The sequence below is a fragment of the Acanthaster planci genome, linkage group LG04 (genome assembly GCF_054643075.1).
Source record: "Acanthaster planci isolate LZ-2023a linkage group LG04, COTS_SCS, whole genome shotgun sequence".
Classification (NCBI taxonomy): Eukaryota; Metazoa; Echinodermata; class Asteroidea; order Valvatida; family Acanthasteridae; genus Acanthaster; species Acanthaster planci.
In genome coordinates this window covers 13,951,539-13,966,636 of record NC_141780.1, presented here as the reverse complement: position 1 = coordinate 13,966,636, position 15,098 = coordinate 13,951,539, and the positions used below count along the sequence as shown (strand labels likewise).

Sequence of the window (15,098 nt, the reverse complement as noted above, 5' to 3'; positions counted from 1 at the left end):
TTCGGGCCAACCCATGATGTAACTTAAATGATGATTGAACTACGTTAAGTGTTCAAAATTGAGCATTAAAAGTTGTGTGCAAAGTGTATGGGGAAAATAATCTGTGTCCAAAGTCTATGGGGAAAAATTAATTATTCAAAAATCAATAACAAATACATTGATGACGTCATCATTCTGAATTTCTTCTGGAAAAATTTTTGGATGATCACTCAGCTATCCTCCAAGTTTAAAATTGTTCTGATTTTCCTAGGTGCCGAAGTGTAGGGGTAGAAGAACTTGGCTGAAGAAGAAGAAAAAAAAGGAAAAAAAAACGGAACGATTACAACAGCTGGTTCGGCTGAACTGCCGAACCAGCTAAAAAAGGAAAGAAAAAAAAATAGAACGATTACAATAGCTGGTTCGCATGAACTGCCGAACCAGCTAATAATCAGAAAAACAATACTTGTTTCGGAAAAGTTGCCGAAACAGCTAAAAAAAGAAAAAAATCAGAAAAACAATACTGTTTCGGCAAAGTTGTCGAAACAGCTAATAAGACATTTTGAACCAGACATACTAAAAAATTTTTTCTCCAACTACTCTTGTTTAACTGATTTATAGCAGGCTCTAGTCCTGGGTTACACAGGTCTCCAAGGGAGCAAAAATGAACTTTGATCTTTTCAACCATGAACATATCCAGCATTTGAAGAATGAAGGAACGTATTGAGAAAGCTGGGTATGTCACAGGTGGTATACTGAGCAAAGAAACAGGAGTGGATGGTCGAAACCTCAGGGGCCCAAGTTGTTTGCCAGCATTCCTGGCCTATAAATTGTGTCTTAAACACAGTTATGACATGCTGACAATGTTGCTCCAGATTCAGACAATGATCTTTTCAATTAGGCCCAGCATCCCTTCTTGTTGGAAATATGACGTGAGTTGGCTGGGGAATATCAAGATGACACAGCTCCAGCAGTTATATCCTTGGTGTATCCTTCGTGGATGCGTAAACTTGTTAATTGAGGTTTTTTCCACTGTCAGAGAGAGTGAATAGAAAAGGATCTAGTGGCTGCTTTCTGAGCTGGGGAGGGTGTTACTTTTGCTTAAAGGAACCAGGAAATAGAAATATTTGTGTAAATTTTACTGAAAACCTTTAATGAACTGGTCAAAAGATACACTCAATATTTGAGTTGGAGGAACACAGATTTAATTCTTTTCATGTGAGACCCTGGAAACAAAGTGCAAGAAGAACAGAAAATGCACAGGCAGCATTTATGATGCACCGAAAGAAAGTAATACAATATATTTATGACCATAGTGTCCAGAGTCCCAAAAGTAGCCGGGTTAAAAGTTGAAGTTCAAGAGGGTAGGTAACAAAGTTACTTTCCATAAACTTGGCATTAGGTCCTTTGGTAGCCAGGATATTACAAAACCCTTGAAATTGCATCTTTGGTTTCACTTACCTTATTTGAAATATTTGTTTTGCAATTTCAACCCATATTTTGATGCTTTATTGGTTCTCATGCCAGTACTTATTTGCATATTCATGAGCAGAACTATGATGTCATCCAAGGCACTGAATCTCAATGTTGCAAGGCTGATTTGTGCACAGAAAATTTCTAGATTTTTTTAACGACTGCTATGGCAGATTTCATTTTCTTTGGCAATTTATTGCTGTGTAAGTATATGGCAATAATCCAGCCAAAAATCCTTTTCACAGAAATGTTCCCAGATAGCAATTTGGGGTTTACAAGTTTGAAAATGAAAACATGCGATTTGAACCATGTTGTCCTGGATTTACATCAAAGCAAAAGCGCCCTCACTTGTCCAGAAATGCTTGGCCAATTATTAATGTTTGAAAAAGTGCACCGTTCAGTTCACGTAGCTCAAAAAAGATGTCAAACAGCCTTCATACATGCAAAAAGAGTACAGGGATACTACACAAGAAGTGATTCTAAGAAAAATCCATTTCCTGGATCCTTCAACAGACTGCACAAATTGTGCCTGCTAGGGTTAGGGGAACACAGAGTTAGCTGTGTGAGGAAACATACGACCATGCATGAGGGAATCACACAACCGTCTCTTGTACTGTATTTCACCATGAATATTGGATATCAAGACTTGTGACACCGATGGAATATTTTCACAAACATACGTGACTTTTTTATAGTTAATACTTAGTTATTTTGTTTCATTTCATTTTATTTTAATGTCTTTGCTGTTCCAGCGGGCCAAAAGAGAATCACCACCAGTCCTGCCCATCGAGGATGTGGTAAGAAACGTGTTAAGAATTGGTGTGTGATATACATGTACATTATGTGACTTTTTTGTGGGTCTATTTTCTAGGTACTTATGAGACTGAGTTGCCTTATTTTATTTTTTCCTCCATATCAGTCGGATTCGAGAGGAATTCTGCAATCAGAGAGTTCTACTGATGGAAAAATATAAAAAAGCAGAAATCCAAATCCTTATAAATTTGTGAGAGATGACGTTATGTGAGAGCAATGTGCATATTGCCGCATCTGTAGAAGTAATCATGACCCAAATGAATTTGTGAGTGCCAGCTCTTTAAGTTTAAATTGCCCAGCCAAGGGTGGGGGGTTGGTATTGTAAATGAATTCAGGAGGTGTTTTTTTACTTTTCATGTAAAGCCTCTAAAGATTCGTGAAATGCAAGTGTCATCATCGGTGACAGCCCGCTTTACAAAGACGGTTGTGGAGTGCACTGTAGCCAATGATGCCCATCAGAGTCAGGAAGTCAACTTTTACATGGAACTCCCCAAAGAGGCCTTCATATCTGGATTTCTGATGTAAGTGGAATATCTTGCTGGACTTCCTTAATAGTGAAACATTAAAGACGCTTGCTGATGATAGTGTTGAAGGCAGTGGGGTCATGCAGTTGTCCTGTATGTTGAGAGTCACTGTAAATGCGGAGTTAATAGTGTTAATTGGTGTCGTACTGACGGTAGTCATGACAACTAAGGGTGCTTTCTTGGGCAATGGCATCTTTGTCAGTGTATTTTTAATGGCATTAATACACTTTTTATCATGAGATTTAGGGATACCGTGCTTTGTTTATGCATGTGAATTTTGACAACTAATTCTGACCACACAGGCAGAAGCTTGGCCTGGATTCTGAGCACGGGGGGGGGAGTTAATAGAGGCTTCATGCAAAAGGGGGGGGGCTGACCTGGAAATTGGACATATACATGTACATAATCGTGAACACATCAGGATATATGCATGTGTACTGTTTCTGGAATTCAAGTGGGGGGGGGCGACTGGGGGGATGTGCCCCCCATGCCTCCCCTTAGCCATGCAGCTGCACACAGGGTGACTATAACAACATCACCCTCCAGCGGAGAGTTTAGCTATTTGCCACTAAAATGTATAACAAAGCAGCGCTTGGAAGAGTCTTTAACACCTGTGATATTAATATTTTCTTTCCAAAAAGTCAAGGAAATGATAATCACATCTGCTGTTGTGTAAAACTTGAGCCGTATTACTGCATTCCAGAGGCCCAATTCAAGTACCACTTCCAGACTTTCTGTACACCGGTACTTCTGATTCATAAAGCACTGAGACCTGATCCCAGGGTAGCATTTGTGCTCTTGTACTCATGTTGTGTGGTCAATTACCAATCCATTCTGTTTCCGGACATACATCTCCACTGCAGAGAGGCTGATAGTGTAGTGTACAACTCACGAGTGGAGGAAAAAGAAGCGGCTCAGCAGGCTTATGACCATGCCAAAAGCCAGGGGCAGACAACTGGACAGGTTAAGCAATCGTAAGTTGGTTTTACATATATATGCACAAACTGTACTAACTGAACTGATTATGAGAACTATGAAGAGGAAAATTGCTGGTAGGCCGTGCATGAACCGGTTTTTACACTGGCTATTGCTGTAGTGCATGCACGGGTTTTGTACACTTTCTCGAAAGGTTTTACACTTTGCTAGTGCATTAGATTTTCATTTCCTGCTCTAAATGATGGATTATAAAAACGAACCAGGCAGAGTTCACTATTCACATAATTATCCTCTTTTTTACACTCTGGGGATTTGAGTTGGACAAGTATGCATTCATGCCTTTTTCTCTCAATTAAGGTCGGAAGAGAAGAATGACTTCACCCTATCCATCAATGTTGAAGCACTGAGTGAGCTGAAATTCAACCTGACTTTTGAGGAACTTCTGAAGAGGAAAGATGGATATTTTGAGAATGTCATTTCCATTTCTCCAGGCCAGGTCAGCTTTAGAAATGTTAGCTTTGACAAGCCTGGCTTGTGGTTCAGGACACCCAATGAACAGTTTGAGAGCTGTATAAGCAGTTAAGGCCTGTTAAGCTAAACCCCACATGTTTTGTGGGTGGGTGGGGGGTTGGCTTTCTTTTTCCCCAGTTATGTCTTTTGCTTTCAAGAGCTTATGTTACTCTATTTTTGAAAGACAGAATGTATCCCCAAAAGTATGCCAAGCTGCCAGGATTAACCTTATGTCAGGCCCCTTCCCTTCCTTTTGTGAATGCTAGACAATGGGCATCCCCTTTTTGTAAATGGATGATTTGTTTCTGATATTCTACGTGGATAAATCTTTCTCTGTATTTTATGAGGGTTGAATGCATAATTTTAGATTAAAGTCACACTGTTTAACTTTAAAGCCACTGTTTAACTTTTACTCCACTTGTTTGCTGCGTTTGTAGACTGTTGAACATCTGGTTGTAGATGTGCATATCATCGAGCCCCAGGGTATCCAGGAGGAATCTGTAGACTTCTTTGTGAAGAAATTCAGCCCGGACGGAACTGCTGAGGTTCAGCGCCCGGATTGGGCACTGGTGAAAGGTTTGAAGAGTGATCAAGTCAGTGTCCAGTTCTTCCCAACTCCCGAGCAACAAGAGGCTCTGTCTGCCAGTGGCAACTTGGGCAAGTTCATCGTGCGATACGATGTCATCCATGGGCAAGATGCTGGGGATATTCAGGTAAGAGACTCCTCTCATATTGCCAACTCTCAATACAGGTGGGCAACATTTGTTAAATACAGGGTGTTTAAAAAGAGAAAACCAAGTTTAATTAATCTGTTTCTTGCATGTGACTAGTTATTGTTGTAAATGGTCACTATAATCTGTTTCAGTATGACTTCCTCTTTCATATGACACAAAGAAATCCAAATTTCCATCATACATGGCTGAGCACAAAGTGATTTAATGGACTATGTCAGAAATGGCTTTGCACCAGATGCATCACAGGTTTGCACAGTGTAAAGTAAAGTAAAATGTATTTGTCCCAACTGTGGCCATGTTTATTTCATATTAAGAAGCGTGGCAATTCTGAGCAAGAGTCAAAACTTCAAAAGAAAACTCCGTGACAGGGAAACACTTCCAATGAAGAATCAGTAACAGAGTTTAGGTCCTAACCAACTGCCCTCACATGATAGAACAAGATCTATGGCAATTACTCAGTGTCCATCTGTTTTGATGCTTGTGATTTTCTTAACAGTCTGTGGATTAATTTTTGGCTTCTGTACTGATGGCCAGCCATAGTTTACCGGCCCCTTGTAGTTTACCAGCCACCCTCTGTGATACAGAAAGAGAGAGGTCTATCGGTGTCCTCATCAAGCTTTACTTTGTCACTTCATTCATTCAGTTGGTAGTCCAAACCAAAATTTGTGCCTACCTCCTGTCAAAAAGTAGCTTGCAAATTGCACCTCATGTCCACTTTTATTAGTAATTGGTTGAATAAGAGTTCAGGTAATTAAGCATGTATACCTCACACACGTGCACTGACATCACAAGACAGCTACCCTTAAATCTGCACTTCCTTCACCAAACTTGGTGGAAGATGTTAGGGCTTATAAACCCTCTTTTTGGGGGTAGTTTGTTAAATTGAAGATAACCAATGCTCTTTTGGAAAAGGAATATACCCCCATATTTCAGATAGATTTCCACAGGCATTAGTCTGCATGCCCAGGTGACTTTCTGTAATCTCTTGACCAAATAAATAGATATAGTTACTGGGAGACTTTGAGATCGTGGTGGCAGCAGACACGCGCGGTGGCAGCAGACAGCAGTGTCTTTTCAAGGTATTGCACATGCTCAGAATAATGTGGGCATGCTCAGACCTAGTAAAAAGGGCCCGTATGTTTGTTGTTACCAAGCTTCTTAAAGTCCCGCGTTGTTTGTAAGTTGGCAAAGGCAAAACAAATTCTTTAACACTGGAGAGTTGAGACTCCAGAAGCACAGCCTGAAGATCCTCAAGATGCATATTACTAGTACAATTATAAATGTAATTTATATTACAAGTAAGTAGCATGGATTGTTTTGAAAAACTATTTAAATTGTTGATCCCCAAAGAATTGAGCCCTGTGTTCTCATAGTTTTGCGAGCGTCTCTGATCTAGTGTAGTACCTACAGTTGTTGTAATAATAACCACTATTTATGGAAGTAACATTGCATTCAGTAGTTTGTTTGATTTTCTTATTACTGCACAGATTGTCAATGGCTATTTTGTGCATCATTTTTCCCCGGAGGGATTCAAGCCCACACAGAAGAGTGTCGTGTTTGTTCTGGATACCAGCGGGTCAATGAGTGGAACAAAAATTCGGCAAACCAAAGAGGCCATGGACACCATACTCTCAGACCTGAGGGAGATGGACGAGTTTGGTATCATCACTTTCTCCTCCTCAACGCGGGCTTGGAGGCCTAGCATGGTACCTTCTACTAAGGATAACATCAAATCTGCAAAAGACCATATACAAGGGCTGCAGGCCGGTGGAGGTCTGTACATAGATGCATTTAATGTTTTAGGGCTAACAACTTGCTGCATATATGAAGATTAACTTGTGGAGGAGAACCTTTCCTGCAATCATATTTTAAATATTTTATAGAGAAAACCATTCTCGTAATAAATGGATCCTTAAAACTAGGCTGATCAATAATCATGGTTTCCACAGGTACCAATCTTCATGGTGGCATTGTTGATGCTATAGCCATGTTGAAGGAGGCTCAGGGTAATTCCCTGTCAACTGTAGGTAAGTTCTACTTAATCATCATGCTGACAGACGGTGTACCCACGGCTGGGAGACTGACTGAGCCAGAGGGCATTAAGGCCGACATCCGCCGCCAGCTGGAGGGACGTTTCTCCCTGTTCTCATTAGGCTTCGGCGAGGGTGTGCGCTACCCATTCTTGGAGGAGCTCTCTCTGCAGACCAAGGGCCTAGCCCGCAAAATCTATGCAGACTCTGATGCTGGGCTTCAGCTGGTGGGCTTCTTTGATGAGGTGGCTACCCCTCTTCTTGTCAACATTCAGATCAAATATGATGAGAACATGGTTGTCACTAACAGCATCTCAGAGACTAACTTCCCAGCTTATTTTGTGGGAACAGAGCTTGTGGTAGCTGGAAAGCTGGTTGCCAACAATATCGTGCCAAACATGCTGACCTGTGTGGTGATTGCTGAAACTGGTGGGGTTGAAATAGAGCTGGAGGTTGAAGTAAATGTCCAGGTTTGTTGAGGAAAAATCTAACTTTCATCAACTTTTGTTTTTTGCAGTAAGCCTGTTTTAGTAGGCTTCACAAACGTAACTTATCAGGCCAAAGTATTGCTTTTTACATTGGCAAATGAACTGTCTTAAATTAGATCAAACGACAGACAAGTTCACAAATTTCACTTGTCAAAATGGGGAGTTTCACATTTCAACTTTTAACTTTTGTAATTTAATAAGTTTATACATGTACGACAACAAAGTTAAAGGACCTCGATATATGACTTTACAGGTTTCATAGATGGCACAAAGTCAACTGCCGATATACACATCCCATGTGTCTTGGATCTACATACTTGATAACACCCAGTGGATGTACACAATGGAAAATTTAGTGCATTCTCTTACCCCTTACAGGAAGAGAGTCTGGGTGTTCTCAGCCCCAACGCTGTAGATGACTTTGCCCAACGGCTTTGGGCTTTCTTGACCATCAAGGAGCTTCTTCAGAGGCGTATTGCTGCACAAACCGACGAGGAGAAGAATGCCCTGACAGAGAGGGCTCTGGAGCTCTCCCTCAAGTATCACTTTGTCACCCCGCTAACGTCACTGGTCGTGGTCAAGCCGAATGAAGATGAGCCCATTCTACCAGTTGTAGACCCCAGGGTTTATCATGAAGAGACCGTCCACAGATCTCAATATAGGGGTATGTTCCATTTTTTTGATGTCTTGGGCAAAACTAGTTATAAGGAGTTTAGGGAGTAAGAACAAACTTCACAACCATATTCAGCATTAATAAAGCTTTATCTGCTATGAACATTTCCTGGCATCTTTTCTATTGCACTTGCCATATGTGCCACAGATGGTGTACAAGTGTACTTAAACGTATAAACCCTGAATATTTGGCAGTAGTTGCTACCTTGTTTGAGTAAATTTTTTTGCTAATCTCTTTTTAAAATCACACAGTTCCACCTCCTGTACGTCAGCCCAAGCAAAGTGAGTTGTACAAGTGATTATTTTAATGTGGTACAGATAAATTAACAGCAAAATGAGGCATGTCGTCTTTCATCAAAGTCCTGCTTTATTGTCAAGCAGACGTTAGGGGAAACTTTAGTTTTGATGGTGGCAAATATTTAGATCCAAAGGGGTGATTTTCAAGGGATCTTGCCAATATGGCAGTGCCTCTTGCAATAAGAGCTATATTGTAGGTACTGCATCTGAAACTCTTCGACCCTGTTTCTGATCAGTTGTAAAGTTTTGTTGAAGTATGTTGTAAAGGTATTTGGAAACGTTGAAGCAGACAGGAAACATATCAGTCCAAACTGTTACTAGTAACCTACCATGTTTTCCATGACCAGAAAAACATGCATGCTTAATGGAAACTGTTTTGGAACTTCAAGAGTAGAATGTTACAAATGCGCCAGTACAGCCAACCCCAACAAGAGACAAGAAAAGCCCCCCTAACAAAAAGAAAGAAACAGAAAACCACTCACACGCAAGAAAACAGAAAAACCCAACACTTCCCAAAATCACTTCGTCGTGGATAAACGTTGTGGCTAACTGCCACAATTCACTGACAACTTGTGGAGTTTTCTGTTCCATCTTTGATTGTAAACAATGCAAAAAATGTTGCTGGGGAAATTTCAGTTCTGCCAGTCTTTGGGTATCCTACCGTTTACTCTGCAATTTGTGTGTATGTATAGTTCCCTATAAATTGTTTTAAAACACTGGAAAGTTTAGAACTGACTGAGCTTTATGGTCTTCTTAATTATCTTCAGCGCCATTCAGTTGGAGGAGGCATTGTTTGCCAGGTACGTGGTGTTCTCTTTGACTCGACCCTTCAGTGAGCAGCATGGTAATGGGAAGGGCCGTGTTCTGGTCTCGCTCCTTCCACATTAAGGGCATTTAGGCAAATATCCAGCTTCCCCCATCCACTCCAAATGTACACTGCTCCCACCTTGCGTCTGAATGACAGAGACAAAGTGCTGGACATCACATTGCTACTGCTGAAAGGATAATATACTTCATAAGCCTGTGGCATTACTCAAGGAATCATGCATAGCTGCCCAAGGACGGACAAGATTGCCTTTCCAAAGTCTGTGTTCTACTTACGGCTTGCATTCTATTTCTTATTCACATTAGCTTGAAGTTTTTACACATATTAATGCATTGTTCTGGTTGAGTGCCTTGCAAGTTCTCAAAAAACTCAGCTGAGTGCTTTTCTCAGCTGTGAATGTTATAAATTTTATCTTCTAATCTCACCCTAGTGCATTTTTACTGTAGTTTAAACTGTACGTCGATAAAATATAATGCTAACCATCTTGTAGGAATGCTGTCTAAATGGAGATGCCCAGTTCCAAACGGAAAAATTGGTTTTCCTTGTGAATCAGGAGTATAAATCAATGCTGAACTAATTCAACTACGCATTAGCCCCCCCCGGCATTCATGTAGCTGTTTAATTGCATGGGCTGTATCACATTATACACAGTTATTGATGTTGCTTTTCACACTTGGGCTGAAGACTTGAAGTTGAGTCCCTCACAAGTCTTGTTATCTTGTTAATTAATGGTGACCGGGCCTGTGTTGACATGGACTTGCAATGGTCCTGCTACACAGGTTTGTGGACATCTCCCACTCCATTTATCATGTTCTTTTCCTGTTTGTATTTTAGGCATTTTAAGACATTTTCATCTCTCTGGTGAGTACCTGATGCGTGGTAAGTTTTACCAATGATCATGATCAGGCATCGATTGATAGGAAAATAAAACCCCAGAGTCCCCATCACCGCCGTGACAGTCATGCCCTCAACTGCCAAAACACCATTTGTCGGTTCTGGTGCCGAGAAACTGTTTACTCCAAAGGGAATTTACACAAATTGTAGAGAGAACTAGCTGTCGATACAATGGTAGACAAAGTGCATTTCAACAAGATGGTGCTTTGCTAGTTGGTAGCAGCAACTAAAAATTTCCAGACAATTTTGACAAGACGCTGGAAAAATTGGATGCAGAAATAGAAAGGAAAAAAAGAACTTAAGTTGACCACTTTGGAAACATTAATTATCACCTCTGCGGGAGTGTCCCCTTCTCTTTGTTGCTAAAAATAATTCAGTAGGCCTATTGGTGCTGATGGGTAGTGTAGTCAGTTCCTTTCCCATGAACATTGCCAACATTGCAAATCTGATGATCTGGTCAACCATAGGAACAACAGTTGAAATACAGCCACATGTACCTGTGTGAATTGTCAGATCAGATAAAACAATTGTGGCTTTGTGTAAATGAGATCACACTGAGGACCCTGATCAGCTTTTTAAATTGGCAGCCAATTTGATCTTGATTTTAAACATTACAGCCAAATCCACGGTTGAAACCTTTTTTCAATTTGATGAACATTTCAAAGGTGTTACAAAAGACCTCTGTAAAAATTAAGCAACAGTGGTCGGTCAACTGGTCATCGCTGGAGTTGCAGCAGAGCAAAACTGATTCAGCAAGAGAGTGTTGCCTTGAATACTATTCAAGGCAACACTACTATAATGTGAGTTTTATAATGTGAGTTATATTGCCTGCTGTGGTGAGAGTATTGCATTTCCAAGGTTTCCTGAGAGATTTCAAATGCACTACTGCCCTATACTATTTACCCTCTCTTTTTTATCTCACCGGAATAAATAGTAAGAACACTGAATATAATTCATGTTGCTTTTGAACTGAGTTTTAGACCCCAAGTCACAGCAAACACACATTACCCTGTTCTCTTGTATACCACACCCATTGGAAACACATGGATTTCTCTCTCAGACTTGCTGAATGTTCTGGAGTAGCCCTCATTATTTGAGTTCACGTATGTATCCATTAAAGAAAAAACTAATTATTACATAAGGACATCCTACACAGTAAAATAAAATTCTGTTTATATTCCTTTAAACTGTTACTAGTAATCTACCATGTTTTCCATGGCCAGAAAAACATGCATGCTTAATGGAAACTGTTTTGGAACTTCAAGAGTAGAATGTTACAAATGTGCCAGTACAGCCAAACCCAACAAGAGACAAGAAAAGCCCCCCCCCCACAAAAAAGAAAAGAAACAGAAAACCACTCAGCAACTTCTTCAGACGTCACGGTAGAATGTAGGGAGTGCAGCCAAACTGGCTCTTTGAGAAGCTCAATTGACCAGGCCAGAAAAAAGCCTAGGCTGCCAAGGTCTATGAAGTCCTTGACTCATGAATGATAGAACTCTCATCTAGACCTACCGGCACTCCTGCTGTAAAAGACTCGATTCACTGACAACTTGTGGAGTTTTCTGTTCTATCTTTGATTGTGTAAACAATGCAAAAAAAGTTGCTGGGGAAATTTCAGTTCTGCCAGTCTTTGGGTATCCTACCGTTTACTCTGCAATTTGTGTGTATGTATAGTTCCCTATAAATTGTTTTAAAATACTGGAAAGTTTAGAACTGAATGAGCTTTTTATGGTCTTCTTAATTATCTTCAGGGTCATCCAGTTCGAGGAGCTATTGTTCGCCAGGTACGTAGTGAGTGACAGTAATTGTCTATTATGTTATGCTGACTTCTTGGTGTTCTCTTTGACTCGACCCTTCAGTGAGCAGCATGGTAATGGGAAGGGCCGTGTTCTGGTCTCGCTCCCTCCATATTAAGGGCATTTAGGCAAATATCCAGCCTCCCCCATCCACTCCAAATGTACACTGCTAACACCTTGCGTCTGAATGACAGAGACAAAGTGTTGGACATCACAATGCTACTGCTGAGATGATTATATACTTAATAAGCCTGTGGCATTGATACTCAAGGAATCATGCATAGCTGCCCAAGGACGGACAAGATTGCCTTTCCAAAGTCTGTGTACTACTTACGGCTTGCATTCTATTTCTTATTCACATTAGCTTAAAGCTTTTACACATATTAATGCATTGTTCTGGTTGAGTGCCTTGCAAGTTCTCAAGAAACTCAGATGAGTGCTTTTCTGAGCTGTGAATGTTATAAATTTTATCTTCTAATCTCACCCTAGTGCATTTTTACTGTAGTTCAAACTGTACGTCGATAAAATATAATGCTAACCATCTTGTAGGAATGCTGTCTAAATGGAGATGCCCAGTTCCAAACGGAAAAATTGGTTTTCCTTGTGAATCAGGAGTATAAATCAATGCTGAACTAATTCAACTACGCATTAGCCCCCCCCCCAGGCATTCATGTAGCTGTTTAATTGCCTGGGCTGTATCACATTATACACACTTATTGATGTTGCTTTTCACACTTGGGCTGAAGTTGAGTCCCTCACAAGTTTTGTTATCTTGTTAATTAATGGTGACCGGGCCTGTGTTGACATGGACTTGCAATGGTCCTGCTACACAGGTTTGTGGACATCTCCCACTCCATTTATCATGTTCTTTTCCTGTTTGTATTTTAGGCGCTTTTGGACGATATCATTATTCTGGTGACTACCTGAGGCGTGGTAAGTTTTGCCAATGATCACGATCAGGCATCGATTGATAGGATAATGAAACCCCAGAGTCCCCATCACCGCCATGACAGTCTTGCCCTCAACTGCCAAAAGACCTTTGTCGGTTCTGGTGCCGAGAAACTGTTTACTCCAAAGGGAATTTACACAAATCGTTGCGAGAACTAGCTGTTGTTACAATGGCAGACAAAGTGCATTTCAACAAGATGGTGCTTTGCTAGTTGGTAGCAGCAACTAAAAATTTCCAGACAATTTTGACAAGACGCTGGAAAAATTGGATGCAGAAATAGAAAGGAAAAAGAGAATTTAAGTTGACAACTTTGGAAACATTAATTATCACCTCTGCGGAAGTGTCCCCTTCTCTTTGTTGCTAAAAATAATTCAGTAGGCCTGTTGGTGCTGATGGGTAGCGTAGTCAGTTCCTTTCCCATGAACATTGCCAACATTGCAAATCTGATGATCTGGTCAACCATAGGAACAACAGTTGAAATACAGCCACATGTACCTGTGTGAATTGTCAGATCAGATAAAACAATTGTGGCTTTGTGTAAATGAGATCACACTGATGACCCTGATCAGCTTTTTAAATTGGCAGCCAATTTGATCTTGATTTTAAACATTACAGCCAAATCCACAGTTGAAACCTTTTTTCAATTTGATGAACATTTCAAAGGTGTTACAAAAGACCTCTGTAAAAATTAAGCAACAGTGGTCGGTCAACTGGTCATTCCTGGAGTTGCAGCAGAGCAAAACTGATTCAGCAAGAGAGTGTTGCCTTGAATACTATTCAAGGCAACACTACTATAATGTGAGTTATATTGCCTGCAATGGTGAGAGTATAGCACTTCCATGGTTTCCTGAGAGATTTCACATGTCCTACTGCCCTATACTATTTACCCTCTCTTTTTTCATGTAGGCTGGCCATACCATCGAGGCATGCTTCTACCCACTCAACGACCAGGTAAGCTTTTTTATCTCACCCGAATAAATAGTAAGAACACTGAATATAATTCATGTTGCTTTTGAACTGAGTTTTAACCCCAAGTCACAGCGAGCACCAAATTGTTTTTGTCTTACTCCATATCACACACCTGTTCACCGTTTTGGCCCTCTGATCAGTGAAAGCCATTTACCATTTGAATGAAAAAACTACATAAACCCACACGTGCGTCTTTTTCAGTCATGAGAAAGGCGACGACTACAGTGCCAACAAAGACCACTGCAACAACAACAGCACCTGTTACAACTACTGCAACACCAAGAGCTTCTATAACTACAACACAGTCAACAACATGTAAGTGAATGTTTCATTGATTTCCCTATCAGATCTTGGCTTGGAAAGTTACCGCATAATTTGTGAAGTTGAATATGGGTACTTGTTTCTGGGATTTTGAACCGCTGTTTGTGAACTCACTGATTGTTTGGTACTATGTATCCATCTCCAAGGCACGCAACCAACATTTCCACATTAGCTTATAAGGAGTTCAGGGAGTAAGAACAAATTTCACAACCATATTCAGCATTAATAAAGCTTTAGCTGCTATGAACATTTCCTGGCATCTTTTCTATTGCATTTGCCATATGTGCCACAGATGGTGTACAAGTGTACTTAAACGTATAAACCCTGAATATTTGGCAGTAGTTGCTACCTAGTTTGTTGTACGTAGTGAGTGACAGTAATTGTCTATTATGTTATGCTGACTTCTTGGTGTTCTCTTTGACTCGACCCTTCAGTGAGCAGCATGGTAATGGGAAGGGCCGTGTTCTGGTCTCACTCCCTCCAAATTAAGGGCATTTAGGCAAATATCCAGTGTCCCCTCATCATCCACTCCAAATGTACACTGCTCCCACCTTGCGTCTGAATGACACAGACAAAGTGCTGGACATCACATTGTTACTGCTGAAAGGATTATATAGTTGAAACTTTTTTTCAATTTGATGAACATTTCAAAGGTGTTACAAAAGACCTCTGTAAAAATTAAGCAACAGTGGTCGGTCAACTGGTCATCGCTGGAGTTGCAGCAGAGCAAAACTGATTCAGCAAGAGAGTGTTGTCTTGAATACTGTTCAAGACAACACTACTATAATGTGAGTTTTATAATATGAGTTATATTGCCTGCAGTGGTAAGAGTATTGCATTTCCAAGGTTTCCTGAGAGATTTCAAATGCACTACTGCCCTATATTATTTA

At 40.5% G+C, this 15,098-nt stretch overlaps 1 protein-coding gene across 20 annotated transcripts in view; it reads left to right on the top strand.

Annotated features, from left to right (window-relative positions):
* Positions 1-15,098, top strand: part of LOC110990757 (uncharacterized) — a 111,066-nt gene that overhangs the window by 75,639 nt on the left and 20,329 nt on the right. For 15 of the 20 annotated variants that reach the window (XM_087136102.1, XM_087136099.1, XM_087136094.1 and 12 more), the window contains 7 exons: positions 8,409-8,438; positions 9,221-9,253; positions 10,114-10,158; positions 11,925-11,957; positions 12,858-12,902; positions 13,825-13,869; positions 14,089-14,202. In XM_087136102.1, coding sequence (XP_086992228.1) covers positions 8,409-8,438; positions 9,221-9,253; positions 10,114-10,158; positions 11,925-11,957; positions 12,858-12,902; positions 13,825-13,869; positions 14,089-14,202 — 345 coding nt within the window. Of the gene's footprint in view, positions 1-2,201; positions 2,247-2,625; positions 2,784-3,649; positions 3,761-4,079; positions 4,219-4,669; positions 4,946-6,453; positions 6,740-6,915; positions 7,467-7,862; positions 8,149-8,408; positions 8,439-9,220; positions 9,254-10,113; positions 10,159-11,924; positions 11,958-12,857; positions 12,903-13,824; positions 13,870-14,088; positions 14,203-15,098 lie in introns of all 20 variants that reach the window. The other 5 variants (XM_087136111.1, XM_087136110.1, XM_087136096.1 and 2 more) reach the window with 5 other exon arrangements.